At 37.2% G+C, this 21183-nt stretch overlaps 1 protein-coding gene across 1 annotated transcript; it reads right to left on the reverse strand.

The window, feature by feature from the left end:
- Positions 1–18597: 18597 nt before the first annotated feature.
- LOC132279894 (uncharacterized) lies at positions 18598–20128 on the reverse strand. Its single transcript, XM_059781950.1, has 3 exons — positions 19384–20128; positions 19042–19214; positions 18598–18909 (listed from the first exon to the last, which is right to left on the reverse strand). Exons 1-3 carry the CDS (start codon positions 19999–20001, stop codon positions 18750–18752), a joined length of 951 nt encoding a protein of 316 aa, XP_059637933.1. The 5' UTR covers positions 20002–20128; the 3' UTR covers positions 18598–18749.
- Positions 20129–21183: the final 1055 nt, after the last annotated feature.

Consider the following 21183-nt stretch of genomic DNA (forward strand, 5'->3'; position numbering starts at 1 on the left):
ATCACTTGTTGACAATCATCCAATGCTACTGCTTTCAGCAAAAATCTCCCTCTTTTTGCGTTGATTGAGTTGATTAAGACTATTTGTTTACTGAAACATCTGTCGGCAAACCCACATAATGTTTATATTCGCCATTATTCGTTATAGAATTTTAATAAACAGACTAACCAGTAGACTTTGAACCAATTCTAAAAATCAAAGTAGGCATTTCTAACAAACCTTTTTTGGACTTGTGAATTTCTTTTAGATTCGAATTTTATGATGTTCATTCAAAAAAGGCACTCTTTGAGAGATGCATGTAAATACCAGCTGCATACAGAATTGTTATTGGCATGCATGCTGCCTGTTCCACGAATACATAAGAATTTATAACATCTTTTAAAATCAAAAGAAGCCTTTAATCTTGATTAACAAATAATAATAATTTTTAATTCATAAATATAATATAAACTTTTAACTTTTTGATTTTTTCTTTGTGGGGTCAGGTTCTGAAAGCTAATTTAAGGTGAAAGTTTTAACAGGTTGTCTTTGTGATCTTTTGAGGTAAAATTTGCAAGCAATATTTGGTACTTATAATGGTTACTTTAGATTATCATTAGCCCTTCCCTGTCACTTTCACAATGAGAACAAGCTTATGATACTTTTTAACAATTGAGACCAAACAAACATCATCAACAACGAACGACTCTTGCTGAATATCTTTAATTCAGGGTCAATTCATATCACAATCAACAAGTGACAGATGCATTTGTTTGTTGCTCAATTTTTTAGCTCAAGTTGTCCATTATTTCAAGAGCCACAAGACAAAGTCTGCTATAAAGTTGTTCTCAATACCCCACGGTGATTGTAGCACATATCACACTGAGATGTATCAATACAATTTTCTCCTTAAAAGAGAGGTCCGAGCACGCATCCAATGGCTCCCATGGAGCCATCTCATCAACTCGAGTTTATTATTATAATGAGTTGCTCACTCCAATAGAACTGTTGGATGCAATGCTCGGACCTCTCCTATACATCATGATTTGTAAATTCCAGCCTCACTAATTTGATATTTTCGGTTTGTATTTTATTAATGAAAACAGTATATGAGTAAAAACTAGTTATTCAGCTCCAGTAAAGCTTTTTTTAAGTTCAGCTCCAGTAAAGCTGGCAACATCTTCATAGGGAAAAGATCATATTTCCATACCCAGGGTCCTAGAATGGGTAGAACATTTAAACCATAGTAAACAGAAAGATGCCTTGCAGATTTAAACCATATATTTATTGAATTGATCAAGAATTTTCTAAAGCTAACTACTCATACAATTCTAACCTATTTTTGAAATTTAGCATATATGGCTGGTGATGTTTTTAGATTTTAATTTACCAAAGCCTCAAATCAATGAAATAGACCAAGGGCTTTGTGGTCCAGTATCATCTCCTCTATCTCCCAAAGTGGATGGTGAGACTCCAAAGAAACAAGGTGGGTGTGTGAATTGTGTGTGTGTATTTCTCGCCAATGACCAATATATATATATATATATATATATATATATATCAATCAAATAGATTAAGAATTTGGCCAAGCTAACTCCTCAAACATGTCTTTTTCCTCGAATCAGGATGCATGCTTTTGGACCTCTTCTATACATCCTGATTTGTATGTAAGGCTTTCAACTTGTCAGATCGATTGCCACCTGAATCAATATCAGGCAAAGTTTCCAGCGTCACTCATATGATATTTTCAGTTTGTATTTTATTAACAAAATATTAGTGAAAACTAGTTATTGAGCTATAGTAACTCTGTCAATATCTTCATAGGAAAAATATCATATTGCCATACCTAGGGTCCCAGACTGGGCAAGAACATTTACACCAGTACAGTGCAGTAGTGTTTTCAGTCTGTGTCCCACACCGCACATTAGACATAAAGATGCCTTGCAGATTTAAGCCCCATATTTGTCGAATGGATGAAGAATTTTCTCAAGCTAACTACTCATACAATTCTAAACTATTTCTGAAATTTAGCATATATGGCTTGTGTTGTTTCCAGATTTTAATTTACCAAAGCCTCAAATTTATCAAATAGATTAAGAATTTTGTCAAGCTAACTCCTCGCGGATACGTTTAGATTTTACTCTTGCAAAAGCCTGGTATGGCTTCCATCAAATAGTTAAAATAAATAAATAATATTAAGCCAACTCCTCAACAATTTTTTGTTAATCTATGTCAAGTAGTTGAAAGAGGACACGAAAGAAAAGAGATTATTATTTTTCAAATCCCTCTACTTCATCTTTTCAACCAAGGAAAACAATATATCTCTTTTTCCTTCTTTTTTTTTTCTCATTTTGATAAACAGATTATTAAACAGATTAACACGTTAATTCGTTTAATAAATAGGTCGGCTTAATACTAAGGATTCCTAACAAGTTATTAAATGGATCGAATTTGGATTTACCTATCGAATAGAATACCCTTATATCAACTCAACACGATTATAATCCATGAACACGAATTATCACCCCTACATATTAGTATAAATCTTCTTTTTTTGGCTTTCTTTTCTTTTGTCTTCACTTCTCTTCTCTTCTCTTCTTTCATCCAAACAAGTTATGAAAGGAAAGAAAATTTTAGAAGCCCATCCACTTTTTCTTCTTTATCTTAAAAGGTAAATAAATTAAAGTATCACTTCCAGTATCTATTTTTATACTTTCCCACTCCTTTCTGTTTTCTCCTACAGAGATGACAAAAGGGATTTTAAAAAAAAAAAAACTTCCACTTTCCATTTCCAAATAAAACAAAAGAACATAATCAAATTTTCCTTCCCTCACTTTTCACTTCTTTTATTGTTTCTACTCTTCCTCCCTCATGCAAGTAGGGCAATAACTAGAAACAGCAATAAGAATAGATTATGTTACTTTTTTTTTTATTGTTTCTACCCTTCCTCCCTCATGCAAGTAGGGCAATAACTAGAAAGAGCAATACGAATGGATTATATTACGACAAAAGCAACGACCTCAAGTTGAATCAATAATCAAGACAAAAAAATAAATATGCCACAGAAATAATATAAAGATTTATACAAGGTTTGACAACAACCTACGTTTACGGTTGGGATCCAGCGAAAATTTTCACTATGTGTCAAATCGAAAATTATAAGTTTTCAGCCCCTCGTTCAGTTTCTGAATTTCAGAGTCTCTTTCTTCCACCACTCCAAACTCTAAGCGCCCTTATATATTAGGCTATAAGAGACTAATGAGGGTCCATGACCCAAAAACAAAAAACGGCTCAATTTTTTTTCCATCCAACAAGTCGTCAACGCGACCCGGGACCAAATTCGAGCCACAATATTACAGATTATAATAGGTAAACAAATAACAAATCTATAATACCATAAAAACCATTGATCCTCTTACTCTTCCTTGGCACTCTTTAGTCTTGGAAAGTGTTACAAATCCAATCATTTTGTTTCTCTTCATATCTAGATTAATTTGTAACGACCCAAATCCTCATGGATCCGGATCATTAAACAGGTTCTTACCCGACTCAAAATCATCCGGGGGTAAAACGGTCTTTTCACATTAAATTTAAATATCAAGCTCAAAAAGGGCAAAATGGTAATTTACCACAATTCAACAAATTGAGACTCAAGGGTACAACAGTCATTAACTTATATCACATAGTAAATAAAATAAGGTTCGGGCAATATAGTCCTTTCGAGGGTTAAAATATAATTATGGCATTTTAGTGGGTCATAAAATAATTATTTACAACTTCAAGTGGGTGCCAAAGTGTAATTTGGAAAATTAAATACATACTACTTGAGTGGCATAAACCGGTCGACGTTTCCACACCATACGTCGACTGGTTTGGAACGTGATACCGGTCGATGTATGAAAAGCCATACGTCGGTTTGGAACGTGTACAAGATTACCACACTGTAAGATACTGGTTGGGGAGCCAAACGTCGACTGGTTTAGGTTATCCAGACTTGCCACTGTCCAAAGAAAAACCAACCACTTGATGCTCAACCACCCACACCATTACACTTACGTACATAAATTAAGATATACTTCAACATCAAATTGTAATAACAACCACCACGTTGATAACGTAATTTACAACACGTTACTTAAAATACACAAAACTAATTTTGAATGAGTAATACTTAATTACATTTTCCAATGGCCATAATTGCAAACTTATTTACATTCTTCAAAAACTATGATTATACATGTAATGGCTAAATACAAAATAGCAAAAAATCATCTTCTAACAACTTTCAAGCTTTCGGAGGATTCTCATCCGCCATTTTCTTGCCATAACCTGAAAAATATAATAATATAGTGGGATGAGTAATTTGCTTAGTAGGTGGCGCCTAAGACGCACCTCATGAGACCCCGTGAATCCAAAATAAAGAATAGGCCAATAGGAGTTGGGGTCATTCAACATAGGAAAAATACAACATGGTTGTCATCCTCAATTCAACATAGGAAAAATTCAACATGGTTATCATTCTCAACACAAATAATAAAATGTAATGGAGATGCAATGCATGCCGATGTCGCTCCCCATTTTCACAATTAGAATCATCGCTTTCAAACTGTTAATGTAACCTCCTTTGGTGACTCTGCAGCGCCGAGAAAAGGATTGGCTACTATCCCTGACCTTTGGTGACTCCGCAGCGTCATTCCAAAACACTTTCATCAAAATATTCTTTCCCAAAACTCCCCATTTTCATTTCAAAAACAATTTCTTCCCTTCATGCAACCCAATGGTGTACATGCATGTCTCATGATCACAATACTATGAAAATGAGGAATTTGACACAATACAAGTAAGCATGTTCTCATACTTTTAATATTTAGACAATAATGGATTATCACAAAATACAATAGGGCATGCTTTCATACACCATTCATAGCATGTGAACAATACAATAGGCATAAAACTCATTATATAAGCATGCTTCTCATATAGCACAATCAAGACAAGTCTTCACATATTCACATATATACAATCAAGACATTTTAGGCTTCAATTAATACCAATAAGCATGTTATAACATAATTCAAGTAGAATAACTCACAAAGGTGCATGAATAATGTGAATTGAGAAGCCCCTACCTCAAAATGAGCAAAACCCTATAAATGGGTCAAGAATTTCGAAATCCTTAGGAGTCACCAAATCTAAATTTGCTGGTACTCAAGTGTAGAGCTCGCCATGCTCTCCGATTTGCCTCAAACGGTATCCAAAATCTCTAAGTAATGAGAGAGGAATCCAAACTCAAAGTTTGGTAACAAAATGGAAAAGAAAAAAGAATGAAGAAGAGAAGAGAGAAAGGGAGGGTTACGGGAGAGAGAAAATAAGGAAGCCAAAATGGGTTTCTAGACCACTTATGTGGTTAATGGTGGGTCCCACCAATTTTATTTTCTTTTCCATTTCTCTTTTACTTTCATTATCCACCTCATCCACATTTAATTACATGCACCACCAAGTAAACACCACATAATCATAGAAATTAAATTACACACAATGCAAATGGACCCAACTAAAAATCTCGTACGCAAAAATGTGAAAGGACAAAAATGCCCTTGCGATGACTAAATTCTAGAAAAATGAAAATTGCCGAAAATCGGAAACGTCACAATCTACCCTCCTTAAAGAGATTTCGTCCTCGAAATCTACCCTCCTTAAAAAGAAGAGGGCACAAACACATACCTTCCCTAGAAACACTTCACAAAACCCTAAGACAAGGGACTTGACATCCTTATTACTTTTGAAATCGGCGTCAACAGGCAATCACACCCTGCTGTCAGAAAACCCGGTGATCACCACCCTATGAGGATACCCCTCATTCACAACATTGCTCACCAAACTTGCTGAATTCTATACTCGACTTAGAATCACACTGGTCCTCTCTAAACTGCTATACAAGGCTCGAAAGAAGAATGGTCGTAAGACCCCCAAACATAACAACGTCCTATCTCAAGTCGCCCCTTTAAAGGATAACCCAAACCCCAACAAGGATCAGACTCAAACTCAAATCAATACATCTCTGTCCAACCAACACTCGTCCTCTAACATACGGCTATAGAATTACATGATCATACGATGACTACCAATCATACCAACCGGTAATTATCATACGGATCAACCTCAAGATAAGTAAATGATGAATCTCCCAACAACCACACAATCATGAGTTACCAAAATAATAAAATGTACTACCCTGTATTCTGAACACAAATCCTCAAAATGAGATTCTCAAAAATCAATGATTGTACCATTAACCTGTTATCAAACACCCAATACCACCAAACACCTTTCGTCACTCAAAATAAATCATGTAAGTCCATATTGTCAAACCAACACAGCGTACGGTACTATACTTTCACTATCACCTACAAGTCAGAACGATCATTGACCTTTGACCCGACATCATGTCAAAGAATGATTGATTCAGGAGAAATGGTTGGCCAGACCATTCTCATCCTCAATCCGATCTCGACACAGACATCGTTCCTGTCCTCAGGTCTAAACCTCAAACACAACCCTACGCAATCCACAAAACCACTACAAAATCCATTCCCTAATCGATCCATCACTCTACATATCCTCAATAATCACGTAGTCACAAAACAATATGCTAAAAAACAATACGATAATCATTCCTCTATCACACAACCATAACAAGTTAAAAGTAACACAACACCAAACGTCACAATCATCGATCAGCACTAAAAAAAAAAATCTCTAATTTCCTCATAACACCAATATCAAGTAAACGACTTATCATTACTCGATTCAAGTCTTACTTCGTTAAAACGCACCCGACAACCGTCTCATGCCTAAAACCTCAAAACCAAAGTTAATCATCTCATTATTCTTCAATGGAATCCCACATTAACTTCCTTAATCACATAATTCTAAGGTAACATCGATACTTATATACTCATCCGAGTATATAACGCACATCAGATCACCCAATCATCCTCAATCTATCGTTCACGACAAAATCCCTAGCCATCACCACTAGAATCCGACACCGAAACAAAATCCCTATTCGGTCACCCGTGCCTCACGTTCCACAAACCAAAACCACACTCAGAACGAACACTACATAAACCAAAGACTCCACCTCCCTTCATGGGAATGAGTCAACCTCTTCAATCAAAGTTCCTACCGTTGAACCCAAACAACATAATAAACCACACACAGGTCCGTCCACCCACGGACAAGACTCACCACAACTAATGTCCTTGTCAGGACCAAAACAAACGGAAAGGGTAACAAGCCCGCTCTCACAAGAGACTGACGACTTACACCTGAATGCACTCGACAATCTGTCACACACTACTCATCAATCGTCCAACCATGGACACCCAATACCACGTGAGATGAAGTAAACTCCTTATACATAGGGAGATGGACCAACTAGGAAGCACATACGGAACCACAAACACCAATCTAAGCGACCTCTCCCATTACCGGACCGTCCTGCACATTCAACACAAAAACTTCGCACATACTTCACCGCAACACTATGCTAACCAAATCAAATCAGATGAACCTTAACATACTGACACTAGGAACCATCACTGCAACGACAATCTCCAAATGAAAAACTCTATGAAAAACAACGACACATTATCACTTGTTCCACCTCTACCCTTTGAAGTTGACACTGCCTCAATCGCTGTGCACACAAGACCTGTGACCTCAATCACAATGACTCACTGACTCTTCAAAGAAAAGATGCCTACATGACAACACCTACCGATCTGCTCTTAAAGACTAAGCTGTCCACCATTACCTCGATTGATGCACAATCCCATCACATATCCGTCAGCACACAACAACACTCACAATTTTCAACCTACATTCGGATCATACCTCAAACTATTATGCTCATCAATACCAAACATCACGTCATAACACCTCAACTACTATTCTTCCCAAACAACAATCCAAACTTATCGTCCCACCTGACCATCAAACCACAACTAAATGACTTTTCCTCAAACATCTTTAAGTCAAAATCATCGCAACAAAAGAACAAACATTACCCTCGATACTCCCCATAATGATCACTGTATATCACTTAGAAAAAAATCTCTATACGGCAATGTCATGCCAACAAATCCTCAAACAAAATGTGCATAAGATCCGGAATACTCAACACCCATTTGTCTCCTTAGAATCATCAACGACATAATCATTCACAAACGCTTAACCAACTACTTAATCCACTCATTCTAAAGTGATCGATGTGTGTAATACCCCCTAGTTTTAAAAAGGATAAAATTGGAATTTTAATTATCTTTATTGTTTTTTTTTTTTTATGTGGCTAGTTGCTTAAATGTTTAATTGGTTTATTTGTTTTAAACTGTTAGTTTTGTATTTGAATTGCCTTATTTGGTTAAGTATATTTTAATTAAATTAATTGTATTTTTGGTTGCTATGCTTACTTTAATTGTATTATTAATTATTTTCTTGCATGGACGTAACTGTTTAATTAAATTAAGTGTATGAATTATCTTTTAGGGTTTTAGTATTTTTATGGACTTGCTGACATAATTAATTAGGATTTACATCTAGGGTTTTTATTGACTTAGGATTTGGAGTTAGTTATAAATATATAACTTATACGTCCTTAGGGTTTGATAACCCTATTCACGACACAGTGAAAATACAGAGAGTTTGGAGAGAATTGAACGAGAGAAAAACAGAACAAAACTTAGAAGGAGAACAGAGAGGGCCAAGGAAGAGTTGTGGTGGATTAAACCAAAACCATAGGAGGCTTGAAGGTGGTCAGTGGTTGCCGGAAATTAGGAAGACGACAACACAGTTTTGAGACCAAAGCTACAGGCAAGTTCTTCTACTTTCTCCTTCCCTTTGGCTTGTGTTCTGTGCACCTAGTTAGTTTCTAGGGTTAAATAAATTATAAACTAAAACTTACATGTTAATTGTATGTTATATTGATAATCTGTTTGGGTTGTAATTGAATCTATTACAGAATTCGTACACATCTGTTTTCAGTTTTGTTGGAAAAGCTTGTTAGCCCGGTTGTAATTTTAGACTCTAGGGAATTTGTTAAGTCTTAAATGGATCTTGCATGATTATTATATGTCAAATTTCATTATCGGTTCTCTGAGAAATTGGTCTGAAATAAATTCGTTCTTATCTGTTCCAGTTTTGCTCTTTAAGCATGCTAGTAAATTGCTTAGTTAAATCTCTTTATTTGATTTCAAATTGTTGTTCTGAAACCATTGGGAGTCTGTTTTGGTATTAATAAGACCTTAGGATAAGTTTTAGAAATCAACTGAAGGGTGGACATAGGCCGGAGAAGAAGCAGAAGGACGAGGACGGAGCAAACGAGGACTGGAAGCTCTCAAAGGAGGTGAGCGCCGGCTCCATGGATGTGGGAGCCGGCTCCCATACTCATTGAGCCGGATCTACATTCTTAGAGCCGGCTCCAGGCTCAAAAAAGAGCCTGCTCTTGGAATTTAGAGCAGGCTCTTTCAAATAGTAATTTTCTAAAAAAAAATTCTACGAACTGTTTGGATGTTGTTGGAGCATGGGAACATTTCTATTGACTCTGGGGTTTCACAGAGGGATTAGAAGGTTGGATTTGAGAGTTATTAAGTCCTTAAATTGAGTAAGCTTGACCTCTAAGTGAAGGAAATTAACAGTGTGCTAATTTAACAATTGTGTTTACGGGTAACGGCTGGAAGGAAATTTATTGTCTAATTTTAATTTAACAATTTAAGGGGCTATATAATATAGTTCTAAATTAAAGTTTAAATGTGTGATGGAGTCTTTTGAATAACAATTAGACTTGTAGCTTATTGGGGCTCTGTGTTAACAGATTAAACAGAATATCAGTATACAACTTAGCACACGGTTACCTGATGGAGAAAATTAAGTTGCTCAAGTTAATCTAGCAATTTATGGGACTATAATGTGATTTAAAAACTTATTTTTAATGCATGATAGAGTCATTGATATATTAGATGTGATCTACGCATGCTATGGATACTAGTTGTTGAACCTTTAAACCGTTTCCTGCAAATACATGGTTTAACTCTTGGATTTAAATTGCTGAAACTATAAATAGTCTTCTGTAATTATTTGGGATGGTTTTGGATTGTAAATTGTTATACTGTTATTTATAGGTTGTAATTTACATAGTTTGGATGTTAATTGTGGGATCTTAGATATTATCTTACAAGTAATTGGATTATGGTTTTGAACTGTAATTGCTGTAATGTTGTATAAACTATTCTGCAATTACCTGGTTTTTGGTTTTAGTTATTAAATTGCTGTACTGTTATTGATAGTCTGTAATTTTTACATGGTTTTGGATTTAAATTGCTGAATAAATATATTCTGTCAATTACATGGATATGTAGGATTGTATGCACCGGTATGGGACGGTGACATATTAGGGGACGGTTTAGCTCAAAACGCCTAAACCTAACCTAATGGATTAAAGGAATGGATTTAAAAATATTGCATCCTAATTGTGTTAAGTCAAATCAACTGCAACTAAGTTGAGTGGCTTCCTGAATTAATGGATGATAGTTAAGTCATATCAACTGAATAAGTTGATAGACTAACTAACTTATTGATTGTATGTCAGTTCAATAAATATTTGAACTACATACCCTGGTTTTGGACGGACTTTATATATATGTTTATGATACCACGAGATAAGCTTGAGCCTCAGACTCGTTGGTTAGGGTGCGTATATGCAATGGATGCGTAGCTGGCTATAGTAGGTTGAGGTGTACCCTGTTAGGTCTAGGTACTCATGCCCACCTTTGGGTGCGTTTTCGCATGTTGTCTTCTATTCAGGTTGAGACCCATACTGTAGTCCAGTGAATGTCCCTTAGTGTGGATATATATATATGTATGGACTAGATAGCTATTGTTGAGATATCTAGGGTGTATCTGGGTATCGAGTCACTGTTTGGATTGTAGTTAGAGAAGAATTTGCATGTGGGCCTGACCCACTCTTATTTTTTACAGGTGTTTGTTAGTTCCAGACTTGGAGCTGGATCGTGCTGAGCAAATACAGTTATTCACTCCACCGATGACCAGGGTTTTATTTCATATTTTAGACTTGGGTTTTGTTTCCAATCTTTTAAGTTCAGTGAGATATATTAGGGGTCCACTAGATGGATTCCCGAGTTGTAATAGAAATGGAGAAGTAGGATGTATTAGAATCATTCTTTGTTAATTAAATTTTATTATGAGGTTTTTGGATTATTATTCTAGTTTCTTTTCAGTAATTTATTTATTCTTGTTTTCTTATTTGTATTCTGTGTTCGATTATTGCTAATTGATTTGATTTCCTCGGGTTATCGGGCGTGGGCCTGGCCAACCCGCATCCGGAAATTCGGGGGTATCACAATGTGCCTAAGTAAGAAAACTTCATGTCCTAAGTTCAACATCATTGCCATTACCATCACCATCTCCATTACTCGTTAGACCAAACACTTACCAAAGGAATACACCAATAAAATGCTAGAAATAAATGTAATCACATACATTTGACTACAGGAGGTCTCGCTGGTGACTCAACATGAGAAACAACCGAATTGTCTCTACGACCCTGAGTCTCCCATTCCCGTGGCTCATCAAGCTGAACACTAATCTGTGATACTGAAGGTCGAGTCGGTCCTTGCCCTGAACCTACCCCGTTAACTAGAATTCCACCTCTTTTGGGACAATCCTTCTTCCTATGGTCAGGCTGACCACATGTAAAATAAACTCCAGAACTAGGCCGATCCCAAGGGCATTCTGCTCTCAAATGACCTGTCTGCTTGCACCTAGAGCAATCCTTCTCGACCTTAGGGGATGTCTCCAGTGGTGACGTAAAAACCACGGGAGAGCGAGAAGAATCACTCTTCAACACCTTCCATACATGACTCTCAAACAACATTTCCACTTCCTTAACCTGATTCCGCAAGTCTCTATCTCCTGATCCGTCCTTAACCCCTGATTTCTCTGACTGCACCATCGACCTCTGAGTTTCTATGACTACTGCACGTACAAAGTTTGTCATAGCCTCAACCAGATTCTTAACCAAAAGGTCCCAATCAAGGAACTCGCTCTGTTCCCTACCATTATCTGCTTCTCTACGTCTCTTTGGAGGCATGACTCTAAAAATGGAAAGAAACATGTCAAATACAACACAATCATATAACCTTGACTCAAGACCTTGAACACTTACACACAATAAAGGCATTAAGCCAAGAAGTTTGAACCCGTTCTACAGTCGTGCTCTAAGCACCGCAAAGAATGCAATAAAAGATCAGGATGACTACACGCTAAATAGCTCAATCCACGAGCTAGAAGCCCACGCCATTTGTTCGACAGGAACCGGCACCCAAACAACCTTGGAGCACCCGAGCTCCTCACTTACTCAAGTCAAAACCTACCCAACCGTCAATACCATGACGAATACCCTAATGTACTAACAATCACTCCAATGCTTAACCGTATAACTACATAAGGATGTGGACGCATATACATACACAAAATGAATGAAGCCCACAATAATACACGAAACACATTTGCATATACCATGCCCATAACTTGTCATATTAGTATCTAAATTAGAACTGCACACACCGTGTCTACTACTTCTCGTCACCAAACTCCTCATGTACAATCAACAGGCTTTTTTTTCCTTTCATATTTCCGTTACACGGTTAAATTATCTAATTAATCCTCATACATGACCATGTAGCATAAATTTTAGCATTTAAACACGTAAGCATTTAGCAATTCGGTATGCCCTCAAAACTATAAACATATAAGCATGTGATCACATAAACAACTAAGCAGATAAGCTAGTAAGCAAGTAAGCATGCTTTCCAAATTATAAACACATAATCAATTAGACAAATAAGCATGCTTCTTCAAATATCAAAACACGTAACAAATAATTTTATATGCAATGCAACAACCTCCCACGCAATCCTACATAGGCCTCTACCCGTCGTCCTAAGATTTTCGAACCATCGCTCTGATACCATTCTGTAACGACCCAAATTCTCATGGATCCGGATCAATAAACGGGTCCTTACTCCACCCAAAAATCATCCCAGGGTAAAACGGTCTTTTCACATTAAATTTAAATATCAAGCCCGAAAAGGGCAAAATGGTAATTTACCACAATTCAATAAATTGAGACTCAAGGGTACAACGGTCATTAACTTATATCACATAGTAAATAAAATAAAGTTCGGGGCAATATAGTCCTTTCGGGGGTTAAAATATAATTATGGCATTTTAGTGGGTCATAAAATAGTTATTTACAACTTCAAGTGGGTGCCAAAGTGTAATTTGGGAAATTAAATACATACTACTTGAGTGGCATAAACCGATCGACGTTTCCACACCATACGTCGACTAGTTTGGGTATGAACAGTGGGTTTTCCCACTGCCAAGATACTGGTCGACGTATGGGGAGTTATACGTTGACTGGTTTGGAACGTGATACCGGTCGACGTATGGGAAGCCAATGTGATACCCCTCGAATCCGAGACACGGGTTGATCAGGCTCAGGCCCAAACCCGAAGGAATTTCAAACAATTAATATTTTATAATGAACACGGAATACAAAATAAATTAAGAAATGAAATTAAAGCTGGAAGGAACTAAAAATAAAATCCGCAAAATATTATAATTATTAAAATCCATCAAACCCAAACTCCAAAACTCCATCAGTTTACAACTTGGGAATCCATCTCTAGTGGACCCCTATTAAACATCCAAACGGAAGATAGAACAAATGTAATAAACGTCCAGAAATAAAACTATAGAGAGAGCCCTACATCATTGAAAGAGTGAATAGAGACCTCTGCTCAGCACGAACACGTCTAAGCTTGGAACTGTCGTGTACCTGAAAAATAGAAGTGGGTCAGGCCCACGCGCAAGTTCTATACTACTACAATCCAAACAGAGGCCCGATACGCATGTACATCCTAAAAAATTCAACAATAACTAATAGTCCGTAAATATATATATAGTCACACTAAAGGACTCTCACTGGACTACAGGCCAGTTTCAACCTGAATAGAGGTAACATGCTAAAACGCACACGAAGTGGGCATATGTACCTATACCTAAACAGGGTACACCTCCAACCATCGTAGCCAGCTACACATCCCGATGCATATACTCTCCCTAGCCATCGGTCCTGAGGCTCAAGCTCATACCGAGGCACCATAACAGTACATATATAAAATCCATCCAAAATCCCTGGTATTGCCGCTCAACAAGTAGTTGCCATGATAATACAAATCCACGGGACTTAACTTTTAGTTAATCCCATTCTTATTTCAAGTAGGTGGGTAATGGTATTGATTTAAAAATCAAACCCATCCTTAGTATGCCACCGTCCCATACCGGTGCCTACTTTCCAATCCTCCAGTAGTCAATAATACCAATAAATCAAGTATATATCAACTAAATTCCAACATCCAACATTCAATGTTAGCAGTGATAAAATAAGCATTGATAAACAAGGTCACAACAACAACATATACATGCCCAATTTAAGTTGTTCCCTTTAGTCTGATATAAAGACAGAATTAATTAAAACTTCCATTTAACACCTTACAAATGACATACAGATATGTAGGGTATGTATCACAAAATCCTAACCTCCACAGTTGATACTAACTGTGATAATGTAAGCATCAAAACAATATTCACAGTATGTATGTAGACATGCTCAAATTATAGTGTTCCACAAAACCGATCTAGTGTTAAACTCAAATCCTCCTAGTATTTAAGTTCCAACAGTTGCTATTATAGAAGTTAAGATAGCTATCATCTAGACCTATCCTTCCAATAATTTATACTAGTAGTGGTAAGGAAAAACGTGAACCACAGAACCACAATGCATCCACAAACATGCTTAGTCTAGGTTGAACAAGCATACAACACTACTGTAACTACCAATTTCATAGCAAAACAGATATCATTTTAGTTTGGTTTAATCTTCATTAATCCTGGAATCATTTAAGAGTGCAAAGAGTATGAAGCCTAAGGGAAAGAGTAAAGATAGAATCTTGCCTCAGAAACTTTTGTTCAAAGTTTCAATGTTGTCTTCTTAAAAAATCCCGGCGAGTTCCAAAACCCGGTTACTGTTCACTGGTACGAAACACTATTCCCGAACTCAAAATCTGATCTCCACCGTTCAGATTGTGTAACACTGAGTCATGAACCTATCCTCCAAATTTCAACTCGATCGAACCACGGACGAAGCGGGATCGGATGTTTGATGAAATCTGGGCAGAATGAAAAAAACCTGTGCGACCCAGTTACTGTTCACGAGTACGAATCACTGTTCCCGAGGTCAAACTCTGATCTTCACCGTTCAGATTGTGCGTCACTGAGTCATGAACCTTTCCTCCAAAATTCAGCTCGATCGGACCACGGACGAAGCGGGATTGGAGCTTTGATCAAACCTTGGCAGAATGTGAAAAACTGCGTTTTTCCTTCTCCACTTCCACAAAACGTGTGCTTTGTTTAAAAAAAACCCTACATAGACGTCTACCTTATACTTATAGAGTTTTCCTAAACCCTAGGTTCATTTAAGTCCAGCTCACAATCCTAACCAGCCCATCCAATTAACGTAGAAACATACGACGGCTATAATATAAAACCCTAATTTATACTGTAATTAAAACCCTAGTTAGATGTATTTACCTAATTACCCTATTCACCATTAAATACTTAACAAATAATCTAATTGAACAAAATAATAATTAGTAAACCCAATTAAACCAAATAAGACACACATAAAATAAGACACACATAGAATAATTAAACCAATTACACTTAAACCATTAATGCCAATTAAATAATTAAAACACTAACAAGTAATTCTAATCAAATAACTAAACCAATTACACTTAAACCATTAATGCCAATTAAATAATTAAAACACTAACAAGTAATTCCAATCAAATAACTAAAAATAAATATCATTTAAATAAATTAAATCACCACAAAAGAAAACAATTAAGCACATAATAAAAATAATAATGAAATTAGGGGTATTACACCATACGTCGACTGGTTTGGAACGTGTACAAGATTGGAACGTGTACAAGATTACCACACTGTAAGATACCGGTTAACGTATGACTTTGGCTCATTCAAGATTGGAACGTGTACAAGATTACCACACTGTAAGATACCGGTTGACGTATGACTTTGGCTCATTCACGTTCAAAATGCTTACTGTATGGATGCCACATGTCGACTGGTTTGGGTTATCCAGACTCGGTTGCCACTGTACAAAGAAAAACCAAACACTTGATGCTCAACCACTCACGCCATTACCCTATATACTTCAACATCAAATTGTAATAACAACCACCACGTTGATAACGTAATTTACAATACGTTACTTAAAATACACAAAACTAATTTTGAGTGAGTAATACTTAATTACATTTTCCAATGGCCATAATTGTAAACTTATTTACATATTCCAAAAACTATGATTATACATGTAATGGCCAAATACAAAATATCAAAAAATCTTCTAACAACTTTCAAGCTTTCGGAGGATTCTTATCCACCATTTTCTTGCCATGACCTGAAAAATATAATAATATAGTGGGGTGAGTAATTTGCTCAGTAGGTGGCGCCTAAAACGCACCTCATGAGACCCCGTGAATCCAAAATAAAAAATAGGCCAATAGGAGTTGGGGTCATTCAACATAGGAAAAATACAACATGGTTATCATCCTTAATTCAACATAGGAAAAATACAACATGGTTATCATTCTCAACACAAATAATAAGATGCAATGCATGCCGATGTCGCTCCCCATTTTCACAATTAGAATCATCGCTTTCAAACTGTTAATGTAACCCCCTTTGGTGACTCCGCAGCGCCGAGAGAAGGATTAGCTACTGTCCCTGACCTTTGGTGACTCCGCAGCGTCATTATGGGGCCCAGATAACTCAACCACGCTAGGGCAATCTCCCTAATTCCTTCTAGGTTACATTAACCTACCCGCCCGTTGGTGACTCCGCAGCGACCGGGTTTTCCAAAATACTTTCATCAAAATATTCTTTCCCAAAACTCCCCATTTTCATTTCAAAAATAATTTCTTCCCTTCATGCAACCCAATGGTTTACATGCATGTCTCATGATCACAATACTATGAAAATGAAGAATTTGACATAACACAAGTAAACATGTTCTCATACTTTTAATATTTAGACAATAATGGATTATCACAAAATACAATAGGGCATGCTTTCATATACCATTCATAACATGTGAACAATACAATAGGCATAAAACTCATTATATAAGCATGCTTCTCATATAGCACAATCAAGACAAGTCTTCACATATTCACATATATACAAAATACATTTTAGGCTTCAATTAATACCAATAAGCATGTTATAACACAATTCAAGTAGAATAACTCACAAAGGTGCATGAATAATGTGAATTAGGAAGCCCCTACCTCAAAATGAGCAAAACCCTATAAATGGGTCAAGAATTTCGAAATCCCTAGGAGGCACCAAATCTGAATTTGCTGGTACTTAAGCGTAGAGCTCACCGTGCTCTCCGATTTGCCTCAAACGATATCCAAAATCTCTAAGTAATGAGAGAGGAATCCAAACTCAAAGTTTGGTAACAAAATGGAAAAGAAAAAAGAATGAAGAAGAGAAGAGAGAAAGGGAGGGCTACGGGAGAGAGAAAATGAGAAAGCCAAAATGGGTTTCTAGACCACTTATGTGGTTAATGGTGGTCCCATCAATTTTATTTTCTTTTCCCTTTTTCTTTTACTTTCATTATCCACCTCATCCACATTTAATTACATGCACCACCAAGTAAACACCACATAATTATAGAAATTAAATTACACACAATGCAAATGGACCCAACTAAAAATCTCGTACGCAAAAATATAAAAGGACAAAAATGCCCTTGCGACGACTAAATTCTAAAAAAATAAAAATTGCCGAAAATTAAAAACGTCACATAATTATTTAAAGAAGAACCAGTCATCTCCTAACTTCACATCACTTATATAACAACTACCTTAAATCGCTTGTGCAACATCACCAATGCAACAACCACTTTAAATTGCTTGGGCAACAACTTTACGTCACAACTATCTTAGATATCTTAGATTACTTCCGCAACAACTTTATATCACATATATGCAACTACTTTCGCAACAACTTTATATCACATATGCAACAACTACCTTTAATCGCTTGCGCAACTACTTTAGATCACTTCCATAACAACTACCTTAGATGGTTTATGACTGCCTTAGATTGCTTATGCCACAACTACCTTTTATAGATTGCTTATGAAACAACTTTACATAGTTGATTCGTAGCAATGTGTTGCTCGACCAAAGTGATTTAAATGATAAATTTGATTATTAAAAATTTGTCAAAGCATCCACTACTCTTACAACATACCTCCACTTCTTATTTACTCCATCCTCATTTCCATTCTCTCTCCCCCACATCATTCATTCTACATGCACTATGACTACTAATCAAGCACATTGTTTACTAAAAAAATAAGTAAAAAGAGAAGGGTGCGATGAAAATTTCTTATATTACCATTTATTTCTTTCTTACATGTCAGGAGCAAAAAGAAAATAGCTATCCAGGGTACAAAAAAAAAATATAAGGAAAAGGTCAAGAAAAAAAAATTGTCCTCCTAAATTAACAGGTGATGTTGATAGGGCCTAAGAAGCAGCAGCTAAAGGAGGGGGTGGTGTAGCTCCTTGAAAGAAACTTGATTGTAATAAATTAATATTACTGGTTTCCTTACTTCTATCGGCTTCAACTTCATCATCTTCTTCGTCAGCATCCCAAAGAAACCGAGCATATGAAGCCAAAACATAACTGCATCGGTAAGAATAGATGAATCAATTCAACTGAAGCCTAGATAATTAAGAAGATGCTCAACAATAGTACTATATGATATGTGATAATTATCCAATACGAATACAATACGAATATGATTACGATTCTTACCAGTCATCAGGGGCAGCTTTAACTGCTTGATCAAAGTAACTCCCAGCACGATGCACATCCTTATGTGTCTGCCAAATCAAGTCAGCATAGAGTGACAGAACATTCCCATCACTAGGATTCGTCAATATTGCTCTGCTACAATACTCTTCAGCCTTTACAAAGTCCCCTCGTACCTGTATTCAGTTCCAAATAACATATTAAAACAGAGAAATTGACCGTCATTGCTAAGGAAAAAATGCAAAAAAAGTTATATTGATAATTAAAAAAAAATCACAAATTGAACAATTTGATATATTAACAACTTCAATCTCAAATGTTGTGTTTGTACATATTATAACATACCTCTTTCAAGAACCTCGCGTAATTGCCGAGAAGAAGAGCGTTTCCAGGATTTGCCTCAATCATGTTCTGATAATAAACGTCCGTAATATCGCTCCCACGATTGGATTCCCAGAAACCAGAACTCCCATCACCGTCCGATCCACCTCCTGCTCCACCACCACCACCACCGATCCGACCACCGCCGCCTCCAACCCCACCACCCACAGCAAGCCCCGCCAATCCCTTCCCATCCCTATCCCTAACTGCACAGCCCTCGTGCACCGCTTCATCCAACCCAATACTCGAAAACAGCAACCGATCCAACGACGCCGATCTTGAAACGGGTCCCACCTCTCCCTCCTCTTCTTCCATCTCAATCGTCGAAAGCCCACCCAAGCTCTTATTGAACGGCCTCTTTTTCAAAACCGAGAGCTCTCTGAGGTCGGTCTCTGACACCGCTCTGGTCATCTTCTTCACGGAATCAGAGCTCGAAGACAGCGAAGAAGACGACGACATTGACGCCATCGAAACCAGTCGAGCCTTGGGAACATGAACGACAATTTCTGGCTCCGGCGAAGACTCTTTCGTGTGCGGTAACCATGAATTCAATACCGGCGTGGAAGCGCTTCGAAGAAGCATTGTGTAACCTCAAATTTCTTACGAAGAGTTGTTGAATTTGTGTGAAAGTTGAAAACCCTAGAGTGAGATTGTTTCCGAGAAAGTTGGGGGATTGATTTTTAGTCGGATCATTGAACGCATTGAGAAAGCAGCTCTTTGCAGCTTTATAGCAGGAATGAAGAGAGGCGTGACTTGTGAGAGTCGATCTCCGCCGTTGATTTTTCATATGGTTGGAGGGCTTGATAGACTACGACGCACGTGTTTTGTTCCAAATGGGCCTGCCCGTATATTCACTTGACAGAGACTACTACGCGGTCCGTATTTCTTTTCGCGAGGCCCACTCCTCGTGCTTAATCACATGAATTAGGACCCATTAAAACCATCTTGACTCAAAAACCGACCGTCCTGAATCGATTAAAATCACATTTAGTCACAAATATAATTTAATAGTTATTAACATATTGGGGACCCACAATGCTTGATCACATGAATTGGGACCCACGAAAACCGTCTTGGCTCGATAATCGACGGTCCTGATTTGATCAATCACGTGCAGCCGAAATCTCTCTTTTTCCCATACTGCCCAAAACTGCTGGCAATAAACTAGGGGTGAGAGAGATAGCGAAAGGGGAGGACTTTTCCGCGGTTCAGCTGCGGTAACACAATAGGACTTGAGTTTCTGTGTATTCACGGAATTGACACTCAAGCATTTTAGTGGCTGGCCTTCGTCGGGGAGGGGCCAGGTGGTGAAGGGCGCGAGCCATTTGCATAAGTGGTGGAACCCATGGACTCGATTTAACGGTGTCTCGTTGGAGTCGTGGGTTCAATCAAAGGCGTGTGACCAGTCACGTCACTGACTGGCTGCTCTAGTGCTCTTGGTGGACGACTTTGTATGCATTCCCACCTGCCAGATTTTTGTGGGTGGTTGTTAAAAAAATCTTTTGTACTTTCCTTGGCAACTTGCACGTTGAGGGCGAATAATGTCTCTTCACATAACCTAGATATTTTTTCTTGAATCCTTTCCTAATGTGTCTTTAGATTTTGGCAACACTGAAGGGACAAATATTGTTCGCACACAGGTATATGGGAAACATATGGTTGCCATGATATAGCCCATAGAATTCATGGGAGAATATTTTTCATTCGCAATGAAGTGTCCAATCTCTCCACTACCACACTATTAAAGATAATACATGATTTATA

This window comes from Cornus florida, unplaced genomic scaffold (assembly GCF_030987335.1).
Source record: "Cornus florida cultivar Cherokee Brave unplaced genomic scaffold, ASM3098733v1 CherokeeBrave_3.0.0_Hap2_Chr10, whole genome shotgun sequence".
NCBI classification, from domain to species: Eukaryota; Viridiplantae; Streptophyta; class Magnoliopsida; order Cornales; family Cornaceae; genus Cornus; species Cornus florida.